General features: G+C 43.6%; 1 protein-coding gene across 7 annotated transcripts in view; it reads left to right on the top strand.

Annotated features, from left to right (window-relative positions):
* The window catches only part of NCOR1 (nuclear receptor corepressor 1), a 110,253-nt gene that overhangs the window by 52,295 nt on the left and 41,167 nt on the right, over positions 1 to 16,791 (top strand). For 6 of the 7 annotated variants that reach the window (XM_067472115.1, XM_067472113.1, XM_067472110.1 and 3 more), the window contains 5 exons: positions 3,964 to 4,103; positions 7,735 to 7,861; positions 9,670 to 10,288; positions 13,568 to 13,697; positions 13,790 to 13,994. In XM_067472115.1, coding sequence (XP_067328216.1) covers positions 3,964 to 4,103; positions 7,735 to 7,861; positions 9,670 to 10,288; positions 13,568 to 13,697; positions 13,790 to 13,994 — 1,221 coding nt within the window. The remainder of the gene's footprint in view (positions 1 to 3,963; positions 4,104 to 7,734; positions 7,862 to 9,669; positions 10,289 to 13,567; positions 13,698 to 13,789; positions 13,995 to 16,791) is intronic. The other variant, XM_067472114.1, reaches the window with a different exon arrangement.

The raw sequence follows: 16,791 nt of genomic DNA, 5'->3' as shown, positions 1-16,791 counted from the left end.
GGGTCGCATTAATAATAGTAATAATAAACCCATTTTCCGAGTTTCCAACAGACCAAGCTCTGAGGATGCCTGCCATAGATGCAGGCGAAACGTCAGGAGAGAATGCTTCTGGAACATAGCCAGACAGCCCGGAAAACTCACAGCAGCCCAGTGATTCCGGCCATGAAAGACTTCGACAACACATAATAAAACTTTATTTATGACCTGCCTTCTCTCCCTGAGGGGACTCATGAATTAATAAATAATAATAATATTAATAATAATAAATTTTATTATTAACTTTATTATTATCTGATATTATTAACTTTTGTATTATTATTATTATTATTATTATTATTAATTTTATTATTACTAACTTATTAACTTTATTATTATTAACTATTATTAACTTTATTATTAACTATTATTATTAATTTTAGTAGTATTATTATTAACATTATTAACTATCATGAACTATTATTATTACCTTTATTACTATTAACTATTATTAACTTTATTATTATTAACTATTATTAACTTTATTATTAACTATTATTATTAACTAGTAGTATTATTAACATTATTAACTATTATGAACTATTATTATTGCCTTTATTATTATTAACTTTTATTATTAACTTTAGTAGTATTATTATAACATTATTAACTTTATTATTACCTGATTATTATTAATTTTTGTATTATTACTAACTATTATTATTTAATTTATTGTTATTAACTATTATTATTAACTTTATTATTACTATTATTATTAACTTTATTATTATTAACTTTATTAACTTTATTATTATTAACTGATATTATGAACTTTTGTATTATTAACTATTATTATTAACTTTAGTAGTATTATTATTAACATTATTAACTATTATTATTACCTTTATTATTATTAATTATAATTAACTTCATTATTAACTATTATTAACTTTATTATTATTTTACTGACACAAAAACACAGTATGTCCCAGCAAATGAGATCTATATGCTGGATTTCGTATCACAAAATCACAAGTTGAACACATCCCATAATAACTTTATTATTATAATTTGTTATTTATTATAATAACTTTATTATTTATTATAGTAACTTTACTATTAACATTATTATTAACTATTATTAATATTTTTATTGTTATTACTATTAACTACCTCTATGATTACTACTATTATTAACTTCCTTTCTAGGCCGCCTTTCTTCCCATTAGTTGAAAAACATTAAACAGAGATTAAAAACCCCAATACTAATCAATTATGAATTGGAAATGGAGTGGGCAAGGCCTTCACATTGGCTGAGGTCAGGACCCCCCCCCCCCCCCATTTTGGGGAGGAGGTGACAGGGTGATGTCCTGGAGTTGGAAACAAATGCTTGCGTGAAAAAAACCCGATGTTGTAACTACTTGTAACTAGTTACTAGTTACCTAAGGAAGAGCCTCTCACTGCCAGATTTTTGTGGTTCCTGTACTATAACTACTTGTAACTAGTTTAGTGTAATTCCCAACAGGGAGCCTCTCACGGCTCAATTTCTGTTGTTCCTGAGTTGTAACTAACTAGTTTTTTTTATAACTTCCAAGGGGGAGCCTCTCACGGCCCAATTTCCGTTCCTGTGTTATAACTACATATAATTTGTTATTTATAACTCCCAAGGAGGAGCCTCTCACGGCCAGATTTTTGTGGTTCCTGTGTTATAACTACTTGTAACTAGTTTCTTATAACTCCCAATGGGGAGCCTCTCACGGCCAGATTTTTGTGGTTCCTGTATTATAACTACTCATATCTAGTTTCTTATAACTCCCAACGGGGCGCCTCTCGGCCAATTTCTATTGTTCTTGTGTTGTAACTACTTGTAACTAGTTATCCAAGGGGAGCCTCTCACGGCCCGATTTCTGTTCCTGTGTTATAACTACTTATAACTTGTTATTTATAACTCCCAAGGGGGAGCCTCTCACGTCCAGATTTTGGTGGTTCCTGTGTTATAACTACTTGTAACTAGTTTCTTATAACTCCCAACGGGGAGCCTCTCGCGGCCAAGTTTCTGTTGTTCCTGTGTTGTAACTCCTTGTAACTAGTTATCCAGGGGGAGCCTCTTACGGCCTGATTTCTGTTCCTGTGTTATAACTACTTATAACTCATTACTTACAACTCCCAAGGGGGACTCTCTCATGGCCTGATTTCTATTGTTCCTATGTTGAAACTACTTGTAACTAGTTAGCCAAGGGGAGCTTCTCGCGGCCTGAAAAATGTTGGCAGTGGCCGGGAGGGCCTTTTCACAACTCAAACTTGTGCGCCAGCTGCGACCATACCTCGTGAAGTCTGACTTGGCTAGCGTGGTCCATGCCTTGGTTACATCCAGACTAGACTACTGCAATGCATGCTACATGGGGCTGCCCTTGAAGACGGCCTGGAAGTTTCAACTGGTACAACAGACAGCAGCCAGGCTCCTTACTGGAGCAAACTATACGGAGCATACTTCTAGACTGGACTACTGCAATGCGCTCTACGTGGGGCTGCCCTTGAAGACGGCCCAGAAGTTTCAACTGGTACAACGGGCAGCAGCCAGGCTCCTTACTGGAGCAAACTATAGGGAGCATACATCCAGACTGGACTACTGCAATGCACTCTACGTGGGGCTGCCCTTGAAGATGGCCCGGAAGTTTCAACTGCTACAACGGGCCAGGCTCTTTACTGGAGCAAACTTTAGGGAGCATACATCCAGACTGGACTACTGCAATGCGCTCTACATGGGACAGCCCTTGAAGATGGCCCGGAAGTTTCAACTGCTACAACGGGCAGCAGCCAGACTCCTTACTGGAGCAAACTATAGGGAGCATACATCCAGACTGGACTACTTCAATGCGCTCTACGTGGGGCTGCCCTTGAAGATGGCCTGGAAGTTTCAACTGCTACAACGGGCAGCAGCCAGGCTCCTTACTGGAGCAAACTATAGGGAGCATACATCCAGACTGGACTACTGCAGTGCGCTCTACGTGGGGCTGCCCTTGAAGACGGCCCGGAAGTTTCAACTGGTACAACGGGCAGCAGCCAGGCTCCTTACTGGAGCATACATCCAGACTGGACTACTGTAATGCGCTCTACGTGGGGCTGCCATTGAAGACAGCCCGGAAGTTTCAACTGGTACAACGGGTAGCAGCCAGGCTCCTTATTGGAGCAAACTATAAGGAGCATACATCCAGCCTGGACTTCTATGAACCAGCGCAAACTCTAAGATCTTCTGGGGAGGACCTCCTTTCGCTCCCACCATGGTCACAAGAACGCTTGGTGGGGACGAGAGAGAGAGCCTTCTCGGTGGTGGCCCCCCACCTCTGGAACACCCTTCCAAGGGAAATAAGGCCCCATCCCACCCCTCCTTTTGCAAGGCAGGATTGTTTTTAATATACAGGTGTTATTGTGATAATTTTATGCTTTTGTTGTTTTGTTAATTTTATGTTATGCTGTTTACTTTGTATGTTTTGGTGATGTTACTTGGAAACCTCCCCGAGTCCCCCTCGGGGGGATAGAGCAGTTTATAAATAAAGTTTTATTTATTTATTTATTTATTTATTTCTGTTCCTGTGTTATAACTACTTATAACTAGTTACTTATAACTCCCAAGGGAGACACTCTCACGGCCCGATTTCTGTTGTTCCTGTGTTGAAACTACTTGCAACTAGTTACCCAAGGGGAGCCTCTCATGGCCCGATTCCTGTTGATCTGTGTTGTAACTACTTATACTTTATAATTCCCAAAGGAGACCCTCTCACAGCCTGATTTCTGTTGTTCCTTTGTAGCAAGTTGTAACTAGTTACTTGTAACTAAATACTTACAACTTACCCAAGGGGAAGACTTTCATGGACAGAGGCCTGTTATTCCTGTGATGTAACTACTTGTAACAAGTTACTTGTAACAAGTTACTTTTCTTTAGTTACCCAAAGGGGAGCTTCTGTTGTTTTTTTCCCCTCCGTCCAGGCTTAGTGGAGCACGGACGCAACTGGGCGGCCATTGCCAAGATGGTGGGCACCAAGAGCGAGGCCCAGTGCAAGAACTTCTACTTCAACTACAAGCGGCGGCACAACCTAGACAGCCTCCTCCAGCAGTACAAGCAGAAGGTGAGGCTGAAAATATAATTACAATAGTAATGATAATAATAATTTGTATTTTTAGGACACTCAAAGTATCTCACAATCCAAAACATTGCAACTTTAAATATACGAATATACAACAATTATATTTCATAGAATCATAGAATCAAAGAGTTGGAAGAGACCTCATGGGCCATCCAGTCCAACCCCCTGACAAGAAGCAGGAATATTGCATTCAAATCACCCCTGACAAATGGCCATCCAGCCTCTGCTTAAAAGCTTCCAAAGAAGGAGCCTCCACCACACTCCGGGGCAGAGAGTTCCACTGCTGAACGGCTCTCACAGTCAGGAAGTTCTTCCTCATGTTCAGATGGAATCTCCTCTCTTGTAGTTTGAAGCCATTGTTCCATTGCGTCCTAGTCTCCAAGGAAGCAGAAAACAAGCTTGCTCCCTCCTCCCTGTGGCTTCCTCTCACATATTTATACGTGGCTATCATATCTCCTCTCAGCCTTCTCTTCTTCAGGCTAAACATGCCCAGTTCCCTAAGCCGCTCCTCATAGGGCTTGTTCTCCAGACCCTTGATCATTTTAGTCGCCCTCCTCTGGACACATTCCAGCTTGTCAATATCTCTCTTGAATTGTGGTGCCCAGAATTGGACACAATATTCCAGATGTTTTATTAGTTGTTGTTCATTCGTTCAGTCGTCTCCGACTCTTCGTGACCTCATGGACCAGCCCACGCCAGAGCTCCCTGTCGCCCGTCACCACCCCCAGCTCCTTCAAGGTCAAGCCAGTCACTTCAAGGATGCCATCATCCATCCATCTTGCCCTTGGTCGCCCCCTCTTCTTTTACCTTCCACTGGCTTTGCTGTCTCCTCATGATGTGGCCAAAGTACTTCAACTTTGTCTCTAGTATCCTTCCCTCCAATGAGCAGTTGGGCTTTATTTCCTGGAGGATGGACTGGTTGGATCTTCTCGCAGTCCAAGGCACTCTCAGAACTTTCCTCCAACACCACAGCTCAAAAGCATCTCTCTTCCTTCGCTCAGCCTTCCCTAAGGTCCAGCTCTCCCATCCGTAGGTGACTACAGGGAATACCATGGCTTTGACTAGGCAATGGATCTTGGTTGCCAGTGTGGTGTCTCTACTCTTTACTATCTTATTGAGACTGGACATTACTCTCCTCCCAAGAAGGAAGCGTCTCCTGATTTCCTGGCCTCCGTCTGCGTCTGCACTCATCTTCCCACCTAGAGATACAAAGTCTGTCACGGCCTCCACGTTTTCTCCCTCTATTTCCCAGTTGTCAATCATTCTTGTTGCCATAATCTTGGTTTTTTTGATGTTTAGCTGCAACCCGGCTTTTGCGCTTTCTTCTTTCACCTTGATGAGAAGGCTCCTCAGCTCCTCCTCGCTTTCGGCCATCAGAGTGGTGTCATCTGCATATCTGAGGTTGTTGATGTTTCTTCCAGCAATTTCACCCCAGCCTTGCATTCCTCAAGCCCCGCACATCCTCGCATGATGTGTTCTGCATACAAGTTCAAAAGGTTGGGTGAGAGTCTGCAGCCTTGCCGTACGCCTTTCCCAATCTGGAACCCGTCTCCTGTTCCGTGGTCAGTTCTGACTGTTGCTCCTTGGGCCTTGGTCAGATTCCTCAGGAGAGAGGGAAGGGGGCTTGGGATGCCCACCCCTCCAAGAACTTGCCACCATTTATGATGATCCACACAGTCAAAGGCTTTAGAATAGTCAATGAAGCAAAAATAGATGTTTTTCTGAAACTCCCGTCCTTTCTCCATTCTCCAGCGGATATTGGCAATCTGGTCTCTCGTTCCTCTGCCTTTTCTGAACCCAGCTTGAACGTCTGCCAACTCTCACTCCTTGTCTTGCTGGAGTCTTCTTCCTTGCAGGATCTTGAGCATTACCTTACTGGCATGATGAGAAATAAGGGCCACTGTACGGAAGCTGGAGCAGTCTTTCGCATTTCCCTTTTTTGGTATGGGGATATAAGTGGATTTTTTTCCAGTCTGATGGCCATTCTTGTGTTTTCCATATTTGCTGGCATATGGCATGCATCACCTTGACAACATCATCTTTTAAGATTTTAAACAGTTCAGCTGGGATCCCGTCGTCTCCTGCTGCCTTGTTGCTAGTAATGCTTCTTAAGGCCCATTCAACCTCACTCCTCAGGATGTCTGGTTCTAATTCATTCACCACATTGTCAAAACTATCCTCGATATTATTATCCTTCCTATACAGATCTTCTGTATAGTCTCGCCACCTTCTCTTGATCTCTTCAGCTTCTGTTAGGTCCCTGCCATCTTCGTTTATTTATTAGTAGTAATTATATTTCATATACTAGTATTACTATATTACAATATTATTATATGGTATTATTATATTACATTATAGTAGTATTATCAATATTATATGTACATATAATATATTATTAGCACAATATGAGCATTATATATTACAATATTGTACTATACCACTATACTGCAATATTATTAGTAATATTATGTGTAATATGATATATTATTATATACATACTTATTGTATATGTAATATATATTATTATATATACTTATATATAATAATTATTTATACTCTGCTTTATCTCTCTAAAATGAGACTCAGAGTGGCTTAACATAAAAAGCATCAGCATACAATTTAAAATATACCAATGCTATCAATATTATGTGTATATATAATATTAGCATAGCATAATATTAGCATTATATATTACGAAATTGTACTATACCACTATAATACATTATTATAAGTAATATTACATGTAATATAATACATTTATTATATACATATTTATTATATATGTAATATGTATTATTATATATTACTTATTACTATATATAATATTTATTTATACTCTGCTTTAGCTCTCTAAAAGGAGTCTTGAAGTAGCTTAACATCAAAAGCATCAGTATACAATTTAAAGTATACCAATACCAATATTATCAATATTATATGTATATATAATATATTATTAGCATAGCACAATATTAGCATTACATATTATGAAATTATACTATACTGCAATATTATTAGTAATATTACATGTAATATATAAATATATATTATATATTTATAAATATTATATATTTATTTATTATATATGTAATATATATTATGATATATTATTTATAACTATATATAATATGTGTGTGTGCAAATATATATAATATTTATTTATACTCCACTTTATCTCTCTAAAAGGAGACTCGAAGCAGCTTAATGTCAAAAGCATCAGCATACAATTTAAAATATATCAATATGCAAACATTAAATAAATATAAATATTTCTTAAAACAGTATTAAAAGAAAACTATTTAAAAATGTTATTAAATTTGAAAAAATGTTCTGTTCCTGTTTTGAAAGTGTTATTTGCTGTTTAATAATAATAGTAATAGTATTAATAATAATGGCATTGATAACCAAGGAACAAAAATCACGTTATGTAGTGTTATTAATAATGGTGATTATGTTGATAATAATAATACTAATACTAATAATATTGACATTGATAACCTAGGGGAAAAAATCATGTTACATAGTGTTGTTATTATTTTGCCTCTTTTGGCGCAATAATTAATATTATTAATAATTAATATAATATAATAATTCATTCTTTCCTCTTTCTTCTTAGTCCTCCCGAAGGCCCCGCGAAGAGCGCGACGTGTCGCAGAGCGAAAGCGTGGCCTCCACCGTCTCAGCCCAAGAGGATGAAGACATCGAAGCCTCCAACGAGGAGGAGAACCCCGAAGACAGCGAAGGTCAGGAGTCTATCGGAGGTTGTTGTTGTTGTTGTTGTTCGCCTTCAAGTTGTTTCCGATTCAAGGCGACCCTGGACCCATCCACACAGTATCTTTATCTCAGGAGCTCCCGGTTCAGAAAACAACAGAGGCTCCCCCTTGGGCAATGAGTTACAAGTAACCCATTACAAGTAGTTACAACACAGGAACAACAGAAATCAGGTCGTGAGAGGCTTCCCACTTGGGTAACCAGTTATAAGTAGTTACAACACACAGGAACAACAGAAATTGGGCAATGAGAGACTTCCCCTTTGGATAGGTAATTATAAGTAGTTCTAACAAAGAAGCAACAGAAATTGGGCTGCGAGAAGCTTTCCCCTTGGGTAACAAGTTATAAGTAGTTACAACACAGGAACAACAGAAATCGGGCCGTGAGAGGCTTCCCCTTTGCGTAGCTAGTTATGAGTAGTTATAACGCAGAAGTAACAGAAATTGGGCTGTGAGATGCTTCCCCCTTGGGTAAGTAGTTATAGGTAGTTACAACACTATAGGTAGTGAGAGGCTTCCCCTTTGGATAGTTATAAGTAGGTGTAACACAGAAGCAACAGAAATTGCTTGGGATTGGCAGGGGTTGGAGATCTTTCTCTTTTTTTCATCTTTTCACGGCATTGAGTGTTTGCTAATACCTGTGGTAAACCACCCGGAGACCCCTTGGGGAAATAGGGTGGGATATTTAAAAAGTATTATTATTATTATTATTATTATTATTATTATTATTACAGTAGAGTATCGCTTACCTGACATAAATGGGCCGGCAGAACATCAGATAAACGAAAATGTCCGATAATATGGAGGCTCCTACTGTTACCCGTCCAAATGTTGGATAAGCAAAGTTTGGATAAGCAAGACTCTGCTGTATTATTAATATTATCATTATTATTACTATTACTATTATTGCATTATTGTTGTTATTACAGTCGAGATTGCTTATTTGACATAAACAGGTTGGCAGAACATCAGATAAATGAAAATGTCAGATAATACGGAGTCTTCCACTATTACTTGTCCAAATGTCAGATAAGCGAAGGTCGGATAAGCGATATTCAGCTGTATTATTATTGTTGTTATTACAGTCGACGTTCGCTTATCCGATACAAACGGGCTGGCAGAATGTCAGATAAACGAAAATGTCGGATAATACGGAATCTCCCACTGTTACCCGTCCAAATGTCGGATAAGCAAAGGTCGGACAAGCGAGACTCTGCTGTATTATTATTTTTACTATTATTGTATTATTATTGTTGTTATTACAGTCGAGTATCGCTTATCTGACATAAACAGGTTGGCAGAACATCAGATAAATGAAAATGTCAGATAATACGGAGTCTCCCACTGTTACTTGTCGAAATGTTGGATGAGTAAAGGTCGGATAAGCGGGATTCTGCTGTATTATTATTATTATAGTATTATTATTATTGTTATTACAGTCGACGCTCGCTTATCCGATATAAACAGGCTGGCAGAATGTCAGATAAACGAAAATGTCGGATAATATGGAGTCTCCTATTGTTACCCGTCCAAATGTCAGATAAGCGAAGGTCAGATGAGACTCTATTGAATTATTATTATTATTTGAGACACAACAAGATGAGTTCACAGCAGACAAGATTACTTTGCTGGCTGTTGTATTGGATCACACGTTGGACACTTCCCAAGTGTCTAGGACTGTGTAATGTATCGGCAAATAATGCATGCAGATCCTATTATTATTAACAATATTATTATCTGTGATGGCGTTCTGGTCATTGCAATGAATGCTTCCTCCTCAGGTGCTGAGAACAGCTCCGACACCGAGAGTGCCCCCTCGCCTTGCCCGACAGAGGCCGCCAAGCCAACGGAAGACGCCCCTCCGGAGAGCCACTCGTCCCGGGTGGCGTCGGAAGCTGCGCCGGAGGGTGAATCCACCACGAAGCCGGTCCCAAGCGGGTCCCCTCCTCTTTCTCCTCCTCCTCCTGCTCCAGAGGCCCAGAGTGTCAAGGTGGAGGAGAAGGGGGCGGCGGAGCTGCAGGTGAAGGAAGAGGCGCCAGGCGAGGTGGAGGAGCCCATGGAGGCGGGGGGCGACTCCAAGCCCCTCCTAGGCTTGCTGGCCGGTGCCAAGGCCGAGCCCCCAGAGGCCCCCCAAGAGGTCCAGGTCAAGGCGGAGAGCAGTGAGACCAAGGAGCGGGTGGAAGAGGAGGCGGAGGCAGCCCCGGCGCCCACGGAGAAGGGCCAGCCCCAGAGGATGGGCTTCGGGCCCCCCGCCCAGGCCCCGCCTCCCCCGGACCACTCGGACAACGACTCCAGCGCCACCTGCAGTGCCGACGAGGAGGTCGATGGGGAGCCCGACAGGCAGCGATGGGCCTCCCTCCCACGGGGAAGCCAGAGCCCACTGCCCTCCACTGAGAGCAGGTGAGTGCATCCCTCCAGCGGACACGCAAACACTCATAACCACCACCACAACAACAATAAATAGGCATAGCTTCCAAGCAGCATTTCGTCCGGAAATAATAATGGCAATAATAATAATACTGATACTAATAATAATAATAATAATAATAATAATAATAATAATAATAATAATGGTCTCCAGGCAACATAGAGTCCAGCAATAATAATAATAGTAATAATAATAGCCTCCCAGCAATATATATTCCAGCCATAATAGTAATAATAATAATTAGGCAAGGGCAATCCATGGTTCTAAATGATTCTAAAGTACAAAACTAGAGGGCGCTGGTGCATTACTTCTAAAATGTTGCTAAAGTTCTGGTGGTGAAAATTTCAGAACTCTTAACAAAACTTTCAAAATTTCATTATAAATGGCAGTTCCTGATTGGTTCTGTCATAAAAATCACCAATAACAAAACAATAATAATGGCTTCTAGGCAACATATAGTCCAGCTACAACAACAATAACAATAGTGTCCTAGTAATATATATTCAAGCTGTAATAATAATAATAGAAGTAGTAATACTAGTGGTAGTAGTAATGGCTACTTGGCAACATATAGTCCAGCTACAACAACAACAGTGTCCCAACAACATATATTCAAGCTATAATAATCATAATAGTAGTAGTAGTGGTAATAGTAATGGCTATTCAAGAACATGTAGTCCAGCTACTACAACAACAACAACAATTATAATATTGTCCCAGCAACATATATTCAAGTTATAATAATCATAATAGTAGTAATACTAGTAGCAGTGGTAATAGTAATGGCTACTCAACAACATGTAGACCAGCTACAACAACAACAATAATTATAATATTGACCCAGCAACATATATTGAAGCTATAATAGTAATAATAATAATAGAAGTAGTAATGGCTTCTCGGCAACCTATAGTCCCACAATAATAATAATTATTATAATTATTATTATTGCAGGACTATAAACCGCCTGTAAACTGGCTTGAGTCGCCTTCGGGCTGAGAAAGGCGGTATATAAATACGGTAAATTATTATTATTATTATTATTATTATTATTAATAATAATAATAACTTGTTAAGCCTAAAATGGTTTGGTATTATCTATCCCTTTCTTGACTAATTTCTGAAGGATGTCATTCTCTTCTCTGACCCGCAGAGAGTTGATTTGAGTCTCGCTTCAGAGGGGAAAGTGGTGGTCATAATAAATAATAATTATTATGATAATAACAACAATAATAATAGTGACGATGGAGCAAGTGATTTCCTAGAAGGCTGCTCTTTGCACTCGGTTTAACACCAGTCCCATTTCTTTCCTTCCTTCCTTCCTTCCTTCCATCCGGGATAAAGGGAGAGGGTTGTGAGTAATGGAAAGTTTCCTGTGACTTGGGACCGCATTCCACTGAGCGGTCGCAAAATGTCAAAGCTATCGCGTTGCTCCCATTCCCGGCCTTGCTTTCTTTCTCTATTTGTCTGCAAGGGAGGATTGTCTGCAGAAGGGCTTTCCTTGCGCCTCACTCATTGGGTACATCCACATTGTCGAATTAACCCAGTTTGGCACTGCTTAGACTGCCAAGGAAGTCGGCGTTCGTCCTCTTTGGCGGAGAAAGCTAAGCGCCTTGTTGCAAGATGCCATTGAGCCATGGCATTTCAAGGGACGTCAAACTGCATCAAATCTACAGTGTAGATGCACCCTTCGAGCTGCTTCATTGAATTTGATAGGAAATTGTAGAAAATTCATAAAGTTGTGGGTGAACTACAACTCCCATCATGCCAGGTTAAGCCCCTGAAACTCCTTCACTATTTAAAGTTTGTTATATTGGGCAAGTTTGCTCTGGATACATCACCGGTAGAGTTCAGTGTGCTCTCTGGCTGTAGGGTGAACTACAACTGCCACTATGGTGAGTCAGTCCCCTCAAATCCTTCCAGTAGGTTGAGTTATTCATGGGGGTTCTGTCTGCCAAGTGTGGTCCAGGTCCGTCATTGATGGAGGTCACGGTTTCTCTGGTTGTGGGTGAACTACAACTCCCAGAAAGGAAGGTCAGTTCCCACCAAACCTCTTCAGTAATCGAATTTCGGCATCTCAGATTTATGTCCCAAGTTTGGTCCTGATCCATCGGTGTTTGGGTTCACAGTGCTCTCTGGATGTAGGTGAACTACAACTCCCAGAAAAGAAGGTTCATTCCCCCCAAACCCCCCCAGTAATAAAATTTCGGCATATCAGGTATAAGTTCAAAGTTTGGTCCAGATCTATCAGTGTTTGGGTTCACAGTGCTCTCTGGAAGTAAGTGGACTACAACTCCCACAAATCAAGGTGAATTTTCCCCAAAGGCCTCCAGTGTTTTTGGCTGGTCATGGGGGCTCTGTGTGCCACGTTTGGTCTAATTCCATCTTTGGTGGAGTTCAGACTATTCATTGATTGCAGGTGAACTATAAATCCCAGTAGTTACAACTCCAAAATGTCCAGGCCAATTGCCCTCAGAACCCACCAGCATTCAAATGTGGGCATATTGAGTATGCATGCCAAGTTTGGTCCAGATCCATCATTGTTTGGGTTCATAGTGCACTCTGGATATAGGTGAACTACAACTCCCATCCATCCCTCCAAAGACCTCCAGTATTTTTTTTTCTTGTTCATGGGGGTCCTGTGTGACAGAGTTAGTTCCAGCTCAATCATTGGTGAAGTTCAGAGTGCGGTTGTTAGATTGCAGGTGAACTATACATCCCAGGACCTACAACTCCTCTAAATCAGGGTAAATTCTCTGCAAATCTCTCCAGTATGTTCAGTTTCTGTGTGCCATAGAAAAGAGTAGGAAAGGGTTGAGGGAGAGGCAGTGGGCGGGGTCATGCAAATTCCACATCAGTTGAGAGAGTCAGAAACAGTGGGATGCCTATGGTGGAGGAAACACATACAATCTAGGATGGAATTGTCCCCGTCTGAAAGCCTTGACTTGGGTGGTGGGCAGTGTGGTGTTGATGGAGGACATTGGCAGGGCTCTTGGACATCTTCATGGCGCTCACTATAACCTGCAATGTCATTGGAGGGAGGGCCTTTGGTGTATCCTGAGTAGTGGGAGATATAGTGTTTGTGGAGGTGGGAGATTGTCAGTACTGTGTATTATTATATTTGTGAGGCTGCCCTGAGTCTCCCCTTGGGGGTGAGAAGGGCGGGGTATCAATATATGAAATAATAATAGTAATAATAATAATAATAATAATAATAATAATAATAATAATTTTTCTTTCCGTCGCTCCAGGATCTTCTCAATGGATGGCAAGCCTTCCATCTTGAACCCCGGGGGTCCCCTCCTGGTGTCGCCCAACATCAAACAAGGGCCGATGGACCTGCAGCAGCTCCAGAACCGGGCGGCCGTCATCCCGCCAATGGTACGTTTGTAAACAAATGCAGTTTGTGTCTTCTGTTTTAGAGAAGAGGGGAATCCGAATGACCACCTCTCCGTTCTTCTTCCCCTTCCCAGGTCTCTTCCTCCTCCTTGCCGGGGCTGCCCCAGGGGATGGCCATGAGCGGCTACACCCTCTACCAGCAGCACATCAAAGCCATGCACAAGTCCACCATGCTGGAGGAACAGCAGCAGCGCCAGCGGCAAGAGCAGATGGAGGCCGAGTGTCGGCGGTCAGCCAGCCCCTGCGGCCCGGCCAGGAGTCCCAACATCGAGTGGGACGGTAAGCAACAGGGTGCAAGTGACTGTCTTTAGCCTTTCCCACCGGTCTCAAAGAGCTAACTCTAACTCCTAACCCTAACCCCTTAACTCCTAACTCCTAACCCCTAATCCTAGCCGAGGGGCCCCCATAGAGGTCGTGGTGGGAAGGAGGAGATGCGGGAAAAGGAGACCTCGAATTCGGCCTAATTCGGACCGCCTACCCAAATTAACAATTCCCAATCGGTCTCCTAAGGTAAATTGGTGTAACCAGGTGAGCGGGCCCTCTGGCTTAAAGGTGGTGTTGTTGAACGCCAGATCTGTCAACGGAAAAACGACCTGGATCCAGGATTTAATCCTGGAGGAGCGGGCAGATCTGGCGTGCATCACGGAGACCTGGCTGGATGAAGCTGGGGGCGTAAACCTCTCCCAGCTTTGTCCTCCAGGTTTCTCCGTGCAACACCAACCAAGAGCCGGAGGACGGGGAGGCGGTGTCGCAGTGGTCTATAGAGATTCCATCCATCTGACCAGGAGCCCCATCCCGCAGACCACAAATTTTGAATGCGTCCACCTGAGGGTGGGTGACCGGGACAGAATAGGGATTCTGTTAGTGTACCGTCCACCTCGCTGCACTACAGTCTCCCTACCTGAGCTAGCGGGGGTGGTCTCGAGCCTGGCGGTGGAGTCCCAACGGCTCCTTGTGCTGGGGGACTTCAACATCCATGCCGAGGCAACCCTCACAGGTGCGGCTCAGGACTTCATGTCCGCCATGGCAACCATGGGGCTGTCCCAACAAATAACTGGCCCCACCCACTGTGCTGGACACACATTGGACTTGGTCTTCTGCCAGGGATGGGAGCAGGGTGGCGGTGTGGAGGAGCTGTCTATCTCTCCGTTGCCATGGACCGACCACTTCCTGGTTAGATTTAGGCTCACTGCGCCCCCCAACCTTCGCAAGGGTGGAGGACCCATTAAGATGGTCCGCCCCAGGAGGCTGATGGATCCGAATGGATTCCTGACGGCTCTTGGGGAGTTTCCCGCCACCTCGGTAGGTGACCATGTCGAGGCCTTGGTCGCTCTCTGGAATGGGGAGATGACCAGGGCAATTGACATGATCGCTCCGGAACGTCCCCTCTCAAGTAACCGAGCTAAACCAGCCCCTTGGTTTACTGAGGAGCTGGCAGCGATGAAGCGAAGGAAGAGGGTTCTAGAGAGCGTGTGGCGCTCGGACCCAAGCGAGCCAAACCGAACACGGTTTGTGTCCTTTTTAAGGGCATATGCCGCGGCAATAAAAGCCGCAAAGAAAACTTTCTTTGCGGCCACTATTGCGTCTGCAAAAAACCGTCCGGCGGAGTTGTTTCGGATTGTCAGAGGTCTTTTAACTCCCCCTATCTCAGGTGGGAGCCCTGACAACCCGGCAACACGCTGTGAAGCATTTGCTCGGTTCTTTGCAGACAAAGTCGCTTTGATCCGCTCTGGGCTGGACGCCACATTAAATGCAGTCTCTGTGGATGTGACACAAGCACCTGCTTGTCCTATTTTGTTGGATTCTTTTCAGTTTGTGAAACCCGAGGATGTGGACAAGATACTTGGAGGAATGAGACCCACCACGTCCATCCTAGACCCCTGCCCATCCTGGCTTCTGAAGGAGGCCAGAGGGGGATTGGCCGAGTGGGTAACGGTGGTGGTTAATGCCTCCCTTCGGGAAGGCAAGATTCCAGCGAGCCTAAAACAGGCTGTTATAAAGCCGCTGTTGAAGAAACCATCACTTGACCCCACTAAATTGGACAACTTTCGGCCTGTTTCCAATCTTCCCTTCTTGGGCAAAGTCATGGAAAGCGTGGTGGCCTCACAACTCCAGGTATTCTTGAGAGACACGGATTATCTGGATCCGGCACAGTCTGGTTTCAGACCGGGACATGGTACCGAGACGGTCTTGGTCGCCTTAGTGGATGATCTGCGCCGGGAGCTAGACAGGGGGAGTGTGTCCCTGTTGGTGCTCTTGGACCTCTCAGCGGCCTTCGATACCGTCGACCACGGTATTCTTCTGGGGCGCCTTGCAGAGATGGGTCTCGGGGGCACTGCTCTGCAGTGGCTCCGGTCATTTCTGGAGGGTCGTACCCAGAAGGTGTTATGGGGGGACTCCTGTTCAACGCCACGGCCGTTGACCTGTGGCGTTCCTCAGGGTTCCATCTTGTCCCCCTTGCTGTTTAACATCTACATGAAGCCGCTGGATGAGATCATCCGGAGTTTCGGGGTGCGGTGTCACCTGTACGCAGATGACGTCCAACTCTGTCACTCCTTCCCACCTGCTACTAAGGAGGCCGTCGAAGTCCTGAACCGGTGTCTGGCCGCTGTAATGGTCTGGATGAGGGCGAACAAACTGAAACTAAATCCAGACAAGACAGAGGTACTCCTGGTCAGTCGCAAGGCCGAACAGGGTATAGGGTTACAGCCTGTGCTGGACGGGGTCGCACTCCCCTTGAAGGCGCAGGTTCGCAACTTGGGTGTGACCCTGGACTCATCGCTGAGCCTGGAGCCTCAGGTTTCAGCGGTGACCAGGGGAGCATTTGCACAGCTTCGGCTCGTGCGCCAGTTGCGCCCGTATCTTGGGAAGTCTGACTTGGCCACGGTGGTACACGCTTTGGTCACATCCCGCCTCGACTACTGCAACGCTCTCTACGTGGGGCTGCCCTTGAAGACGGCCCGGAAGCTTCAGCTAGTCCAACGCGCGGCAGCCATGTTGTTAACAGGAGCAGGGCGCAGAGAGCATACAACGCCCCTGCTGTCCCAGCTCCACTGGCTGCCGATTTGCTACCGGG

This window comes from Anolis sagrei, chromosome 11 (assembly GCF_037176765.1).
Source record: "Anolis sagrei isolate rAnoSag1 chromosome 11, rAnoSag1.mat, whole genome shotgun sequence".
Taxonomy (NCBI): Eukaryota; Metazoa; Chordata; class Lepidosauria; order Squamata; family Dactyloidae; genus Anolis; species Anolis sagrei.
Note: the sequence above shows the minus strand (reverse complement) of the source record. Positions and strands in the feature narration are given on the sequence as shown.